We start from the raw sequence: 16,122 nt of genomic DNA, 5'->3' as shown, positions 1-16,122 counted from the left end.
GGGATTTGAACCAGCTTCTTGTTCCTGAAGCCGTGCTCTCAGCCACTGTGGAGAGCCACCTCCATGGAGAGCTTTGTAGAAAGACAGAGTCCCGGATGCCTCCTCAGGGAGGCTCGGGATGCGCCCAGGAGACTGGCTGTGCCTAATTCAAGATGGCGGACGGCGGGGAGCCTTCTGACCCACCACGCGGTCTTGGGTCCCAGGGCCCCACGGAGGGGGAAATGCCAGATAACAGGTCTCTTTTCCCTTGGCCCTAGGGAACTTTCTGTCCTCTCTGCATCTCACTCGCTTTAGCTTTTACAGCTCTTTCCTCTTGTTTCCTTGAGACCAGCTTTTGCTGAGATAAAATTCACATTCGGTCCACCCATCGAAGGGGTTACGATTCAGTGGTTTTTAGTATGTTCACAGAATTGTGCTGGTGTCACCACAATGAACCTGAAAACACTGTCGCTGCCACAAGAAACCCTGTACCCGTTAAGGGTCACTCCTCGTTCCTCCCTCCCCCTAGCCCTGGGGGGCCAATAATTGGTTTTCTGTGTCTACGAATTTCCCTATTCCTGACGTTTTGTATAAATGGGGCCATACACTATGTGGTCTTTTATGGTTGGCTTCATTAACTTATCATCACGTTTTCAAGATTTACCCGTGTTGTAACACGTGTCAGTCAGTGCTCCATTCCTTTATATCACTAAATAATATTCTGGTGTGTGGCCACACCATATTTTACTTATCCACGGGTAAGCAGGTGGACCTTTGGGTTGTTCCACTCTGGGGCTATTATCTTTCTTCTTGGTTTATATATACACCTTTTTTTTTTTTTTTTTAATGTTTATTTTTGAGAGAGAGAGAGAGAGACAGACAGCATGACTGGGGAAGGGGCAGAGAGAGAGGGAGACAGAACGTGAAGCAGGCTCCAGGCTCTGAGCTGTCAGCACAGAGCCTGACGCGGGGCTCAGACCCATGAACTATGACATCATGACCTGAGCTGAAGTCAGACACTCAACCGACTGAGCCACCCAGGTGCCCCTTCTGCTTGGTTTATAAAAAGAAGACGCCTTTCCAAGCCAATTTAATTTTCCTGTTAGCTTTTTGAGTTTACTATTAATTTGCATTATTCATGTTGGCTTTTTAAAAAATAAAGTTTATTCATTTATTTTTAGAGAGAGGGAGGGAGAGAATCCCAAGCAGGCTCCCCAAGTTGTCAGCACAGAACCCAATGCTGGGCTTGAACTCACAAACCATGAGATCGTGACCTGAGCCGAAATCTAGAGTTGGAAGCTTAACCAACGGAGCCACCCTGACGCTCCTATTTTGGCGTTTTTGATCTGAGGTCGGAATTACCAGTCAGGCTGAAATTGGGACAGAGGATCAGAACTTGGAGGAGAAGGGTCAGAGACAGGAGTGGACCGAGGAGGTCAGAATCCAGAAGTCAAATACGGCTGTGCGGTCCGAGGTCAGATCCGGAGAACACCAGGCCGGACAGCCTGACATCAGAATTTGTGGGTCAGAAGTTAATGTTCAGGGACAGCGCCGTCTAACCTGGGGAGCCGAGATCATGAAAGTGAGGGGGGTCAGAGGTCAGGGGGATGGTCCAAAGTCAGAGAGTCAGAGGCTATGAAGGTGAAGGAAGAGGGAGTCGGCAGTCAGACACGGGTCAGAGGCCAGAGGGTGGAGAAAGTCAGAGGTAGAAAGTCAGCAGTCTTGATGGTAGGAGATTTCAGAGGTCAGGGGTTAGATACACGGGTCAGAAGTCAAGGCGATGGCAGGCAGCCGACTTGGTTTCAGGTCCGGCAGGGTTAGAAGTCAGATGGGAAAGGTGAGAGGTCTTGATGATGGGGAAGAGGGGCTCAGAGGTCAGGCTGAGCCCTCCTCCCCCCTCTCCCCTCCACCCCCCCCCCCCCCCCCGCAGGCTGGCAGAGCCCCCTGAGCAGACCCCCGTGGGGGCGCTGACGCGGCCCGGACGCAGGGGCTGCTGCGGGGGGTGCCCCCCACGCCTGCGCCGCTGGCCCCAGTTCTGGGGGGCGCCGGTGACCGCCTTCATGGGCAACGTGGTCAGTTACCTCCTCTTCCTGCTGCTCTTCGCCCACGTGCTGCTCGTCGACTTCCGGCCCGAGCCGCCCGCCGCCCCGGAGCTGCTGCTCTACTTCTGGGCCTTCACCCTGCTCTGCGAGGAGTTCCGCCAGGGCCTGGGCGGCGGCTGGGGCAGCCTGGCCACCGGGGGGCCCGGCCCGGGGCCCCGCCGGGCCCCGCTGCGCCACCGGCTGCACCTCTACCTCGCCGACGCCTGGAACCAGTGCGACCTGGTGGCCCTCACCTGCTTCCTCCTCGGCGTGGGCTGCCGGTGAGTGTACCCGTGACCTTGGGCCGCGGGCCCTCCCCGCTGGGCTGGAGCCAGCTCCGCTTTTTCTTGAAAAGCAGGCAACCCCTTCTTGCTGGAAGGCACCCACCGCGGAACCGCGGGCCCCCAGCCGTTTGCTCGCGTGCGGGAATCCGGCTTGAGGGTCGTGGGGATCGGGGCAAGAACCGCACTGTGGTTGTTGCTGTTCTAGATCTGCGGGCTCTCGGGCTGTTCTCTAGGCCTCGAACCTGGCCCCACAGCTGCAGCACCAGCTGGTGGACCGGAGTCCTCCCCCCAGACACCCAGCCGGGCGTGGACACCACCCTGGCCTTCTCCCCTCCTCTGTCCTCCTGCCCGCCCCGCCCCCCCCCTCCCGCCCCCTCGCCCCAGCCTCCTGGACGCCCCTCTTCCCTCCAGTCCATCTCCCGTGGGGCCCACAAGGGTCTTTCTACTCCCAGAACTGACCCGTGGCTGCCCAGCACCCCTGCACTTGGCACTGGGAGCCCTGGACGGTCGTGGCGTGCCCATCTCTCCCAGCCTGTGCCCCCATTTCTTCCTCTTTTCGTCATCCGGGCTCCGGCCCCTCCAAGCAGCTCGCAGTTCCTTCCTCACAGCCACGGGGGCTTTGACCTTGATCCTAAATATTTTGAATCTGTGCAATTACACAATTGGAATCAGAATTTGACCAGGACAGATGAGTTCTTATCAAGGAAGTGTTTTCCAGTTTCTTCAAACTTCCTCGGTCAGTTTTATATGCAGGGCAGTTAAACTAATTAATTTTCTTTTTCCTTCTTTTCTTTTTCTTTTCTTTTTTTTTTTCTTCTTTCTTTTTTTCTTCTTTTTTTTTTTTTTTTAATGTTTATTTATTTTTGAGAGAGGGAGAGAGAGAGCATGCACAAGCAGGGGAGGGAGACACAGAATCTGAAACGGGCTCCAGGCTCCAAGCTGTCAGCACAGAGCCAGAGGTGAGGCTTGAACTCAGGAACCCTGAGATCATGGTCTGAGCTGAAGTCGAGGCTTCACCGACTGAGCCACCCAAGCACTCCATATTGTTATTTTTATTTTCAGTTTCTGAAATTACTTCAACTTCGTCAATTATTATTTGGGTTAAGTCGTACCACAAATATTGGGCTCATCATTTGTGTTATTGTCTGTATCGAATTTTGCCCAAACCTAGGTTCTGGGTTTGTGAGTTTTACTTTGTGGCTTTGATTCATTCGTGTCCAGTTTTCCTGGGTCAAATTTTATAGATTCACATTTATATTTAAGTTTTTTAAATTAAAAAAAATTATTTTAGGGGGGGGGGGCAAGTGCAAGAGTGGGGGAGGGGCAGAGAAAGAGAGAATCTTAAGTAGGCTCCTCGCTCAGTGCAGAGCCTGACTGGGGGTTTGATCCCATCACCCTCGTGAGTTCGAGCCCCTCATCGGACTCTCTGCTGTCAGTGCAGTGCCCGCTTCGGATCCTTTGTCCCCTTTTCTCTCTCTGTCCCTCCCCGCCCCACCCCCCCCACCCCCCCAAAATGTATAAACATTAAAAGAAAAAAAAATTGTCAGGAATTCACCTCAAATATTTCTGTCGCCAAGACTGGGCTGTGTAATGTTAGTTCATTTCTTCCATGGTTTCCAGATCATACTGTGTGGTGCCCAGGGAAAGGGCAGGGGCATGTCAACACATCCTTGGGGACAAATTGTCGTGTCTTTGAGTCTCGCTGTTCCCCTTTCTCGAAACACTTTTCCCTCTTCTCCTTGGCCAAGCCAATGCCTCCGCTTCCTTTAGGCCTCAGTTTTGCTGCCTCCATCTCTGGAAGGCTTCCTTTATCCTTGCCAGACTCCGGGTCCCTCCCGTGTGCCTCCCTCCTGTCCTGAGGTCACCCCAAATGGTGCTCTCAGTATGGCTTGTGCTGTCTTTCTCCTCACACAAGATTATAAACGCGACAGCATCTCCCAGCAACTTAAAATGTCTTTGAAATACAGTCTCTTATCAAAGAAAGGCAGAAAGATGTCCTCGGTGAACAGGATTAAACAAAAGAAAGGCACAGAACAGAAACCGACATTATTCTTCAGTCTTTCCGAGAGTCCTCACTCTTCCATCCACGGTCGCCATCAAGAGTTTGGTGCACGTTCTGCCTGGTCTTTCTTTTGTTTTAATGTTGATTTATTTATTTTTGAGAGAGAGGGAGAGGGAGACAGAATCCCAAGCAGGCTCTGTGCTGTCAGCGCAGAGCCCAATGCGGGGCTCGAACTCACGACCCCTGAGATATGACCTGAGCCGAAATCAAGAGTCGGACGCTTAACCGGCCAAGCCACCCAGGCGCCCCACATTCTGCCTGTTCTTTTTCTGTGCTTTTATGTGGACAGAGACACATACGTTTACACACAAATGACGTTATATTTGCGGTATTTTTCGCCAACTTTTTTTTTCCCTCTTCAGTATGTCCTGCCATCCTTTCCATGACCGTGTTTGCAGATATACCTTGGTCTTTGAACATGTGTCATCAGGTTCCAGAAGAAGGGGGTTTCAGCCGCCGTTGGCTACAGATTAGACAAGACCGACTTCTCCTGGCCAGAATGTATTGAATGAATGAGTTCTTTTCATAAGGCAGGGAGACTGAATTTCTAAACTGGAAGAGGTGGAAATCTGGCCGAAAGTCTTGCCACAAAGTCTCTTTCATTTTCTACTCAAGATAACAGGAAGTTCTAATCAGGTATTAGCTGATGAGGTTTCTTTTTTTGTTTTTTTTTTAAATAAAGTCCCAGGGGCGCCTGGGTGGCTCAGTCGGTTAAGCGACCGGCTTCGGCTCAGGTCATGATCTCACTGTTCGTGGGTTCGAACCCCACGTCAGGCTCTGTGCTGACAGCTCAGGGTCTGGAGCCTGCTTCGGATTCTGTGTCTCCCTCTCTCTCTGCCCCTCCCCCACTTGTGCTCTGTCTCTCTCTCTCTCTCTCTCTCTCTCTCTCTTTCAAAAATAAACATTAAAAAAAAATACATGTTCGCTTATGTTTGTTGATCTTCTACATATGTGTATGGGTAGGTGCTCTCTGAACCCTTGTTATTGTTTTTCTTTTTAAGTTTATTTATTTTATTTATTTGTTTATTTTGAGAAAGAGAGTGTGGGAGGGGCAGAGAGAGAGAGAGAATCCCAAGGAGGCTCTACACTGTCAGCCGACTTGAACTCAGGATCCATGAGATCGTCACCTGAGCCAAAGCCAAGAGTCAGATGCTTAACCAACTAAGCCACTCAGGTGACCCTGTTTTTTTTTTTTTTAAGGTTTTTTTTTTTTAAGGTTTGTTTATTTTTGAAGGAGAGAGAGACAGAGTATGAGTGGGAGAGGGGCAGAGAGAGAGGGAGACACAGAACCCGAAACAGGCTCCAGGCTCTGAGCTGTCAGCACAGAGCCCGACGTGGGGCTTGAACTCACAAACTGAGATCATGACCTGAGCTGAAGTCAGTCGCTCAACCGACTGAGCCACCCAGGCACCCCTAAAGAATTTTTTTTAATCATTTATTTTTGAGAGAGAGAGAGTGGGGGAGGGGCAGAGAGAGAGGGGCGGGGAGACACAGAATCTGAAGAAGGCTCCAAGCTCCAGGCTGTCAGCACAGAGCCTAACGGGGGGCCCAAACCTACGAACCATGAGATCGTGACCTGAGCCCAAGTCGGATGCTTAACTGACTAAGCCACCCAGGTGCCCCTAAAGATTTTAAGTGATCACATCCGATAAGGGGCTCAAACTCACAACCCCAAGATCAAGAGTCCTGTGCTCTACTGACTGAGCCAGCCAGGCACCACGAACTCTTGGATTTGTTCTCAATATCTTCCCACGGTCTGTAGCTTGTCTTTTCACTTTTGTATATTATTATTATTTTTATTTTATTTTATTTTATTTTATTTTTTAAAGTAGGCTCCATACCCAATGTGGGGCTGGAACTTACGACCGTGAGATCAGAAGTTGGATGCCCTTATCGACTCAGCCAGCCAGGCACCTCGCTTTTGTATATTATCCTTTTTTTTTTTTTGTCATCATTATCTGTAAGTTGCTTCCTTTCTCTGAATAGTTTCACATTTTATTTATTTGTTTGTTTGTTCGTTTGTTTGTTTATTGGCGCAAGTGAGTGAGGGGCAGAGAGGAGAGAATCCCAGGAAGGGCAGAGGGAGAGAAAGAGAGAGAGGGAAGCAGCGTTCGTATTTTTACCCGAATTGGGGCTCCAGCTCGCCCAAAGTGGAGCTCGAGCTCCCTCGATGTGGGACTTGAACTCACGAACCATGAGATCATGACGTGAGCCAAGGTCAGATGCCGAACAACTGAGCCACCCCGGCGCCCCTTGTATATTATCCTAAACATTTTTTTACTCTTTAAGTTTTCATGTTGAAATACCCCGAGACTTACAACAAATGCTGCAGCAACAGTACAGAGAATTCCTCCACACCTTTCACCGGGGTCCCCAAGTGTTAACATCTTGCATTACCCAAACCAGAAAATTCTTACTCAAATCCCTCCGTTGTCCCACTGATGTCCTTTTTCTGCTCCAGGAGCCAATCCAGTTCGCCAGTCCTTTGGCTCTTATGATCTTAACACCCTTGGACAGTCCAGACCAGTTACTGTGTACGATTGGGCTCTATTTGAGTTTAGTCTCGGGTTCCCTCACGAGCAAATGCAGGCGACGCGTTTTTGGCAAACAGCGTTGCCCTTCACTGTTGGTCGTATTTATGTTACCTTTTGCTGCAAGGAAGTTTCACATGTCCAGGTTGTCAAATTAATCTGTCTTTTCCTTTAGTGTGATCTTATATATATCACTTGCATAAAAGGCTTCGCTTGTTATGTGACAGCTCATCCTCTGAAGCCCAGGAAGGAATTCTTCTATAGTTTTGTCAGATCTTATTTTATTAAAAAAAATTTTTTTTTAATGTTTTATTTATTTTTGAGACCGAGAGAGACAGAGCATGAGCAGGGGAGGGGCAGAGAGAAAGGGAGACACAGAATCCGAAGCAGGCTCCAGGCTCTGAGCTGTCGCACAGAGCCCGACCCGGAGCTCGAACTCACGGACTGTGAGATCATGACCTGAGCTGAAGTCGGACGCTCAACGGACTGAGCCACCCAGGCGCCCCAGTTTTGTCAGATTTTAATGTGTTGCCTTTTACTCCGTTTTTAATCCATTCAGAGTTCAAGTACGTGATGCTGCAAAATAGGGATGTGATTCTTTATTTCCCCCATAGGATTGCTAAGGTTACTGGCCTTTGACCTTCCTCTGTGAATTGTGTGTTCTCTTTAACCACTCTCCCGTTAGGTCGTTTGTCTTGTGCTTACTGGTCTGCTGGAACTCTCTAGTGGGCCTCTTATAGGTTGGACAGGTATTCCGGCGGTTTTCCCAACTTGATTGTTACAGGGACCTCCCAAATTCTTGCCAAGGCCGTGGATTACGAAGCCGTTTTTAAGGGTGTGCGGGCGCCCCGCGGGGCTCAGCTTGGCCCTGTGAAACCTGGGTGAACCCCGGGGGAATCGGAGGGTCCCGGCTGCGGCCCCTCCCGAAGCCTGGTGTTGGTGACCCCTGCCGCGTCTCCTCGCACCCAGGCTGACCCCCGGCCTGTATGACCTGGGCCGCACTGTCCTCTGCCTCGACTTCATGGTCTTCACGCTGCGGCTGCTGCACATCTTCACGGTCAACAAACAACTGGGGCCCAAGATCGTCATCGTGAACAAGATGGTGAGGGGGGCGGAGCCCAGGGGCGGGTCCAGAGGAGGGAAGGGGCGGGGCAGGGAGGCTGAAACACGTGCACGGAACAGAGTGGGGGTGGAGCTTCGGTCGCAGGGGGCGGGGCCAGACTTAGTCTTGTTTCCCGTCCCCCTCCCCCGCACAGATGAAGGACGTGTTCTTCTTCCTCTTCTTCCTCGGTGTGTGGCTGGTTGCCTACGGGGTGGCCACGGAGGGGCTCCTTAGGCCCCGGGATCGTGACCTCCCGAATATCCTGCGCCGTGTTTTCTACCGGCCCTACCTGCAGATCTTTGGGCAGATCCCCCAGGAGGACATGGATGGTATGGAGGACGAGAGGGCTTGACACCCTCCCTCGGGGCTCCCTACCAGTCCCCCTGTCTCTGGGTCTCTATACCCCTCTCTTAAGTCTCTGCCTCGCTCTCCCTAGGTCTCTGAGTGGCCCCGTGCCCCCCGCTCCATCTCTATGGGATTCTGTCTCCCTCTCTCAGGGTCTCTGCTCCCCCACGCCCCCCTGAATTTCTGTTTTTCTTCGGTCTCTGTCTCCCTGGCCCCACCTCTGAGTGTCTCCCTTTACAGTGGCCCTCATGGAGCATGTCAACTGCTCGTCGGAGCAGGGCTTCTGGGCACGCCCATTGGGGGCCCAGGCAGGCTCCTGCGTCTCGCTTTATGCCAACTGGCTGGTGATTCTCCTCCTCATCATTTTCCTGCTCGTGGCCAACATCCTGCTGCTGAATTTGCTCATCGCCATGTTCAGGTGAGGCCTGACTGCTCTCTGATCTGACCTCACCCAGCATGACCCTTGACTGCAGCGTGACCCTCAATCCCAGCTTGACCCTGTCCCCAGCATGATTGGTGATTCCAGCCTAAGCAATTCTGTCTTTAGCCCTTGAATTCTGACTCGGATCTAATGCTGGCTTGGGGGGCACCTGGGTGGCTCAGTCAGTTAAGCGTCTCTTGATTTGGGTTCAGGTCTCCCGGTTCATGAGTTGGAGCCTCGCATCGGGCTCTGTGCTGATAGAGAGGAGCCTGCTTGGGATTCTCTCTCTCCCTCTCTCTTTGCCCCTTCCCCCCAACTCTCTCTCTCAAAGTAAATGAATAACCTTAGAAAAAACAACAACAGTGAAATATCAGTTCATATCATACCAACTAACTCGGATGGCTATAATTTTGTTTTTAAGTTTATTTTGAGAGAGAGCACAAGCAGGGGAGGGGAAGAGAGAGAGAGGGAGAGAGAGAAGTCCAGGTAGGCTCTGCTCTGTCAGCTTGGAACCATGTGATCATGACCTGGGCTGAAACCAAGAGTCAGATGCTGAACCGACTGAGCCACCCAGGCGCCCCTCACTCTGGTTTTGGTTTGCGTTGCCCTAATGACCAATGATGCTTAGCATCTTTCCATGTGCTTATTGTCCATTGCACTTCTTCTTTGGAGAAATGTCTGTTCAGGTCTTTTGCCTGTTTATAAACTGGATTGTCTTTTTGTTGTTGAGTTGTAGCAATTCTTTATATATTTTGGATGTAAACTCCTATCAGATATGTGATATGTAAATAATTTCTCCTCTTCTGTTGGTTGTCTTTTCCTGTTCTTGACAATCCCGTTTAATGCACAAAAGCTTTAAATTTTATTAATTGTACTATTGGTGTCATATCTAAGGACTCATCAGTAAATCCAAGGTCATAAAGATTTACTCCTATGTTTTATAGTTTTAGCTCTTCTATTCAGGTTGTTGGTCTGTTTCAACTCGATTTTTGTACATGGTATGAGCTAGGGGTCCAACTTCATGCTTTTTGGCTTGCAAAAATCCAGTACTTACAGGTCTGTGTTCAAGAGACTGTCTTTTCCCCATTGAGTGGACTTGTCACTCTTGTTAAAAATCATTTGGCCGGGGCGCCTGGGTGGCTCAGTTGGTTGAGCTTCCGACTTCGGCTCAGGTCATGACACAGAATCGGAAGCAGGCTCCAGGCTCTGAGCTGTCAGCACAGAGCCCCATGCGGGGCTCAAACCCACGAACTGCGAGATCATGACCTGAGCCAAAGTCGGACGCCCGACCGACTGAGCCACCCAGGCGCCCCTCAACATATCTCTTTTGAGGGGGAAGGGGACACAATTCAACTCCTAATGCTCATAGATGTATAGGTTTATTTGTGGACCCTTATTTCTGTTCCATTGGTTGATATGTCTATCTTATGCCAGTACAACCACACTGTTTTGATTGTGTAGGAAATTTTGAAATTAGGAAGTGTGAGTCCTTCAACTTTGTTCTTTTTCAAGATTGTTTTGGCTACTCAGGGTCTCTTGCAATTCCCTATTCATTTGTGGATCGGCTTTTATTTTTCTGCAGAAAAGGCTGTTGGAATTTTTGTATGAATTGTGTTGAATCTGTAGATTGCTTTGGATAGTATTGGGATGTTAACAATAGTAAGTTTTTGTATTCACGAACACAGGTTGTCTTTCCATGTATTTAGATGTTCTTTTAAATATCTTTTAGTATTGTTTTGTAATTTTCAGTGTAGAAGTCTTTTGCCTTGGTTAAATTTATTCCTAGGTGTTTTATTCTTTTAGATTCTATTATAAATGGAATTGCTTTCTAAATTTCGTTTTTGGATTGTTCATTGCAGGTGTATGGAAACACAGTTGATTTTTGGTTGGTGATCTTGTACCCTGCAACTTTGCTGAATTTGTTTGTTATTGTGATTCTCTGAGATTTTTTAGAAAATGTTTTATTTTATTTATTTATTTATTTATTTATTTATTTATTTCAACGTTTATTTATTTTTGGGACAGAGAGAGACAGAGCATGAATGGGGGAGGGGCAGAGAGAGAGGGAGACACAGAATCGGAAACAGGCTCCAGGCTCCGAGCCATCAGCCCAGAGCCCGACGCGGGGCTCGAACTCACGGACCACGAGATCGTGACCTGGCTGAAGTCGGACGCTTAACCGACTGCGCCACCCAGGCGCCCCAATTTATTTTTTTTTTGAGAGAGAGGACAAGTGGGGGAGGAGAGAGAGGAGGACAGAGGATCTGAAGCAGGCTTTGTGCTGGCCACAGAGAGCCTGATGTGGGGCTCCAGCTCACGAACTGCGAGATCCTGTCTTGACCCAAAGTCTGACGCTAAACCAACTGAGCCAACTGGGTGCCCCTCTGAGATTTTTGATATATAGGATCATGTCATCTGTGACTAGAAATAGTTTTACTTCATTTCCAATTTGGATGCATTTTATTTCTTTTTCTTGTTTAATTGCTCTGGCTGGCACTTTCAGTACAATGATGAATAGCATGGTGAGACTGGGCATCCTTGTCTTATTCCTTATTTTAGCAGGAAGTTTTCAGTCTTTCTTCATTGAATATTTTGTAGGCTTTAGGTTTTTCATAATTATTCTTTACTATGTTGAGGAATTTTCCTTTCAGTCCTGTTCTAAGTCAAAAGGAAAAAAAAAAAAAATTTTTTTTTTTTATCACAAAAGGGTGTTGGATTTTGTCCTACGCCTTTTCTGTGTCTCTATGTCAGTTGAGATGATCGTGTGAGATAATCATGGGTTTTTTGTTTTTTGTTTTTTTTTGCTCTACGAAGGCGGTGTGTTGTATTGATTTTTGTATGTTGAACCACCTTTGTATTACTGGGATAAATCACTTGGTCATGGTGTATAATCCTTTTAATATGCTGCTGAATTCGGTTTGCTAGTATTTTGTTGAGGGTATTTGCATGTATAGTCATAAAAAATATTTATCTGTAATTTTGTTTTCTTGTGATCTCTTTATCTGGGTAACCTCATTGGCCTCATAGAATGAGTCAGGAACTGTTCTCTCTTAATTTTTTTGGAGAATTTGAGAAGAATTGGTGTTAATGCTTCCTTTCTTTCTTTTCTTTTCTTTCTTTCTTTCTTTCTTTCTTTCTTTCTTTCTTTCTTTCTTTCTTTCGACTGGTAAAATTCACCCGTGAAAACTTCTGGGCCTGGGCTTTGTTGTTGTTGGGACATTTTTTGGTGAGTGATTCAATCTCTTTACTTATAGGTCTTTTGAGGTTTTCTGTTTCTTCTTGAGTCAGTTTTGGTGATTTGTGTGTTTCTAGGAATTTGTCCCATTTATTTCATTTAGGTTATTATTTTTTTTTTTTTAAGCATTTTTTTTTCAACGTTTATTTATTTTTGGGACAGAGAGAGACAGAGCATGAACGGGGGAGGGGCAGAGAGAGAGGGAGACACAGAATCGGAAACAGGCTCCAGGCTCTGAGCCATCAGCCCAGAGCCCGACGCGGGGCTCGAACCCACGGACCGCGTGATCGTGACCTGGCTGAAGTCGGACGCTTAACCGACTGCGCCACCCAGGCGCCCCTCATTTAGGTTATTTAATTTGTTGGCATACAATTGTGACAGTGTTCTCTTATAATCCTTTTTATTTCTGTAAGGTCGGTAGTAATGCCCTCATTTTCATTCTGATTGTAGCTATTTGTGTTCAGCTGATTTTTTTTTTTTTTTTTTTTTTTTTTTTTTTTTTTTTTTATGAGAGAGGAAGAGGGAGAGGGAGGGAGAGGGAGAGAGAGGCAGGCTGAGAGAATCCCAGGCAGGCTCCACGCTCAGCATGGAGCCTGACACAGGGTTTGATCTCACGACTGTGAGCCCCTGTGAGCCGAAATCAAGAGTTGGACTGCTAATTCATGACACCATCCCAACTTGACTCCTGACATCTGACCCTTGGCCCTCCTCACCCAGCTTCTAAGTGCATCCTGTAATACCTCTGACTTTATGGATTCCAATATCTGCCTGGTGCCTTGGACTTCAAACATATTGTTCATCTAACGTTGGTCTCTTGCTGGCTTTGACCTCTGGTGACCCTTGACCTCTTCGTCCCCATAGCTACACCTTTGGCAAAGTACAGGGAAACAGCGACCTCTATTGGAAGGCGCAGCGCTACAGCCTCATCCGGGAATATCACTCTAGGCCTGCACTGGCCCCGCCCCTTATTGTCGTCTCGCACGTGCGCCTCCTCATCCGGCGACTACGCAGGCGCAGGGCCAGCTTGCCGTCCTCCCCGATCTTCGAACATTTTCGTGAGAGCGGGATTTGGTGAAAAACACAGGGGACGGGACCTGGAGAGAAAGAAGAGCATAGACAGGCGGGGGAAGGATACCCAGGTTCACTAGTGGGGCGGGTGTGCAGTCTTAGGGGGCGTGGCCTGGGAGGGCTCCCTCGGGATGCTTTGGTAGGGAGGCGAGGTCGAGGACTCCATCCTTACCCCGCCCTCCAGGGGTCTACCTTTCGAAAGAAGCAGAGCGGAAGCTGTTGACATGGGAGTCGGTGCAGAAGGAGAATTTCCTGCTGGCACGAGCCCGGGACAAGCGCGAGAGCGACTCAGAGCGTCTGAAGCGCACTTCGCAAAAGTGAGGGCGGGGCGGGCCTGGGACTGGGCTTCCTGCTTCGGGGGCGGATCTTGTGACTTGGGTTGAGTGGAACCCAGGGCGGGGCTAGAGAAGAGCGGTGCTCCAGGTGGTCCTGGAACTTTGGGGAGGAAGGCGGGCCTGGGGGGCGGGGGGGGGGGGGGGGACGGGGCTTTCCGAGGGCGGGGCTGGTGGGCTGGTGGTACTGGCCTGATGCCCTAGGTTGTCCCGGGTTGCAGGGTGGACACGGCATTGAAGCAGTTGAGACAGATCCGCGAGTATGAGCAGCGTCTCAAAGGGTTGGAACGGGAGGTGAGGACTTCCGGACCGGGCTGGGGGAGTATGGTCGGGTGTGGGGTTTTGGTCTCGTTCCTTTACGTCCCTCCTGCTCCCAAGGTCCAGCACTGCAGCCGTGTCCTGGGCTGGGTGGCAGAAGCCCTGAGCCACTCGGCATTGCTGCCCCCAGGGGGGCCACCGCCTCCAACCCCACCTGGGCCCAAAGGTCAGTGTTGTAGGGTCCACCTGTGTCTATCCCTAGCCTCTGTCACCACCACCCTGCTTTCTGGGTCCTGTGTTCCTCGATGCCTGAGTGTTTTTCTCACTTTGCCGCCCTTCCTTTGGCCCTGGGTCATTCTCTCAGTCTCCTTTGGGCTTTTCGTCCTTCTTGCTCCTTTTTTTTTTTTTCTTTTTTGCCACTTTTCCATTTTTTTTCTGTTCTCTCCATCCCCACCATCTGTTCTCTCTTCTCTCTCTCCCCCAGACTGACCCCTGCTGGCAGACTTCAAGGAGTAGGCCCATAGGGCGTTTTTACTCCCCAAGTCCTAGCTGGTCTTGGACCCTTGCACCTCCTGGCCTTGTCCTCGAGGTGGGCCCCATGCTCATGGAGGACCACCTGGGCTGCTGTCAGGACCATCTCAGGGAGTGTCATCCGTTGGGACCACGGCAGGCCTGGTTCCCCACAGAACCAGTCCCAATCTAGAAGGATCGGTCTCTGGAACCCAGGCATTGACCTTCTGAAGGTCCTGCCACAGCCCACTGGGCAGAAGGCTGCAGGGTCCTTGGGATGCAGGGACCACAGATCCTACTTGTAGCTCCCCACACTGGGGAAATAAAGCCATTTGAGAGGAGTAGAGTCTGCTGCTTGATTCTTGGGGAAATGATGAGTGTGTACCATTTGCTGGGCCAGGGCCAGGGCCAGGTTTGGGGTCATTGAGAAGTTTGTTGCTGTATTTTAAGATAATTCTGGGTCTGTTCCCCCATCCCAGGTCCACTGTTGCTGTCTGATTTAGGCCCAGCATCTCTCTCTCTTTTTTTAGTGTTTATTTTTGAGAGAGAAAGAATGCAAGCAGGGGAGAGGCAGATAGAGGATCTGAAGCGGGCTCTGTGCTGACAGCAGAGAGCCCATTGTGGGGCTTGAACTCACAAACCGTGAGGTCATGACCTGAGCCGAAATTGGACACTTAGCTGACTGAACCACCCAGGTGCCCCCAGGCCCAGCACATCTTGGCACTATTTTGTTGGTTTTCACTTTGGTGGGACAAAAACCCCCAACCATCTGCACCCCCTTGGTTTTTCCTTTCCAGTGGAAAAAGAACTCAGTGATAATAAGCAAATTATTTCCTGGAGAGGGGGTGGGTGGGTGCTGCGTACATCTGCTTTGGCAAGAGGGGAACAGATGATGCAAATTTGAGAAGCTCACTGCAGAAACGTCTTTAAAGAGTCTAATTAGTGGGAAATTGCAGGCCACGCACACATGGAATTGAGGCAAATATGCGTCATTATACATGCAGTTTAACTAAACAACCCATAACAACCTAAACTGGTAATGACAAGACTGAACTGACAGCAGTTATTAAATAGCAAGAAAACCACCAACAACCATCGCATCCAAAAATCAAAACCAAAACATCCTTCCTCCAAATTGGAAGAATTCCAACTATCTGCCACCTTCGGGTGCAGAATAGCTTTGAAATATTGCCAAGTGTTGTGTGGCAACCAGATTTCTCCGGAAGATGCTGAATTCTCACTAGCCCAAGTAGTAATAATATAAACGATGGTGGAAATATTAATACAGCACTGTTTGAAATTTTTAAATTTTCTAATTGCTTATTGCTGGTCTGCAGAAATACTGCTGATTTCTTTTGTTCATTGATGTATTCTATGACTTTGCTAAATTCACTAGTATAATTTTCGCAGGTTCTTTGGGATTTTCTTTTTTTCTTAATTTGTAAAAAAATTTAATTTTTTTAATGTTTATTTTAGAGAGGGAGAGAGAGAAAAAGCGAGTGAGCAGGGGAGGGGCAGAGAGAGAGAGGGAGACACAGAATCCGAAGCAGGCTTCAGGCTCTGAGCTGTCAGCACAGAGCCCGATGGATGTGGGGCTCAAACTCACAAACCGGGAGATTATGACCTGAGTTGAAGTCAGACACTTAAACGACTGAGCCACCAGATGCCCCCTGTCCCCCCAAACTTTTTATTAGAGAGTGAGCACGAGCAGGGGAAGGGCAAAGAGATTTTTTTTCCAGTTTATTATTTATCCAGTTCCAGAAGTGTTCATCACTCCAAACAGGAACCTTGTACCCATGAAGAACTCACCGCTCATTCTTTTCCCCAGCCCCTGGCAACCACCATTCTGCTATCGTTTAGATTTGCCTATCCTGGATATTTCATACAAATTGAATCAAAACATATGAGGTCCCC

At 49.1% G+C, this 16,122-nt stretch overlaps 1 protein-coding gene across 2 annotated transcripts in view; it reads left to right on the top strand.

The window, feature by feature from the left end:
- Positions 1 to 14,549, top strand: part of TRPM4 (transient receptor potential cation channel subfamily M member 4) — a 41,075-nt gene extending 26,526 nt beyond the window's left edge. For both annotated transcript variants that reach the window (XM_045440583.1, XM_045440582.1), the window contains 9 exons: positions 1,910 to 2,341; positions 7,907 to 8,039; positions 8,194 to 8,368; positions 8,625 to 8,802; positions 12,902 to 13,095; positions 13,293 to 13,425; positions 13,662 to 13,734; positions 13,819 to 13,924; positions 14,183 to 14,549. In XM_045440583.1, coding sequence (XP_045296539.1) covers positions 1,910 to 2,341; positions 7,907 to 8,039; positions 8,194 to 8,368; positions 8,625 to 8,802; positions 12,902 to 13,095; positions 13,293 to 13,425; positions 13,662 to 13,734; positions 13,819 to 13,924; positions 14,183 to 14,187 — 1,429 coding nt within the window. In that variant the 3' untranslated portion in view covers positions 14,188 to 14,549. The remainder of the gene's footprint in view (positions 1 to 1,909; positions 2,342 to 7,906; positions 8,040 to 8,193; positions 8,369 to 8,624; positions 8,803 to 12,901; positions 13,096 to 13,292; positions 13,426 to 13,661; positions 13,735 to 13,818; positions 13,925 to 14,182) is intronic.
- The last annotated feature ends 1,573 nt before the right edge of the window (positions 14,550 to 16,122 follow it).

Source organism: Leopardus geoffroyi, chromosome E2 (genome assembly GCF_018350155.1).
Source record: "Leopardus geoffroyi isolate Oge1 chromosome E2, O.geoffroyi_Oge1_pat1.0, whole genome shotgun sequence".
NCBI classification, from domain to species: domain Eukaryota; kingdom Metazoa; phylum Chordata; class Mammalia; order Carnivora; family Felidae; genus Leopardus; species Leopardus geoffroyi.
Note: the sequence above shows the minus strand (reverse complement) of the source record. Positions and strands in the feature narration are given on the sequence as shown.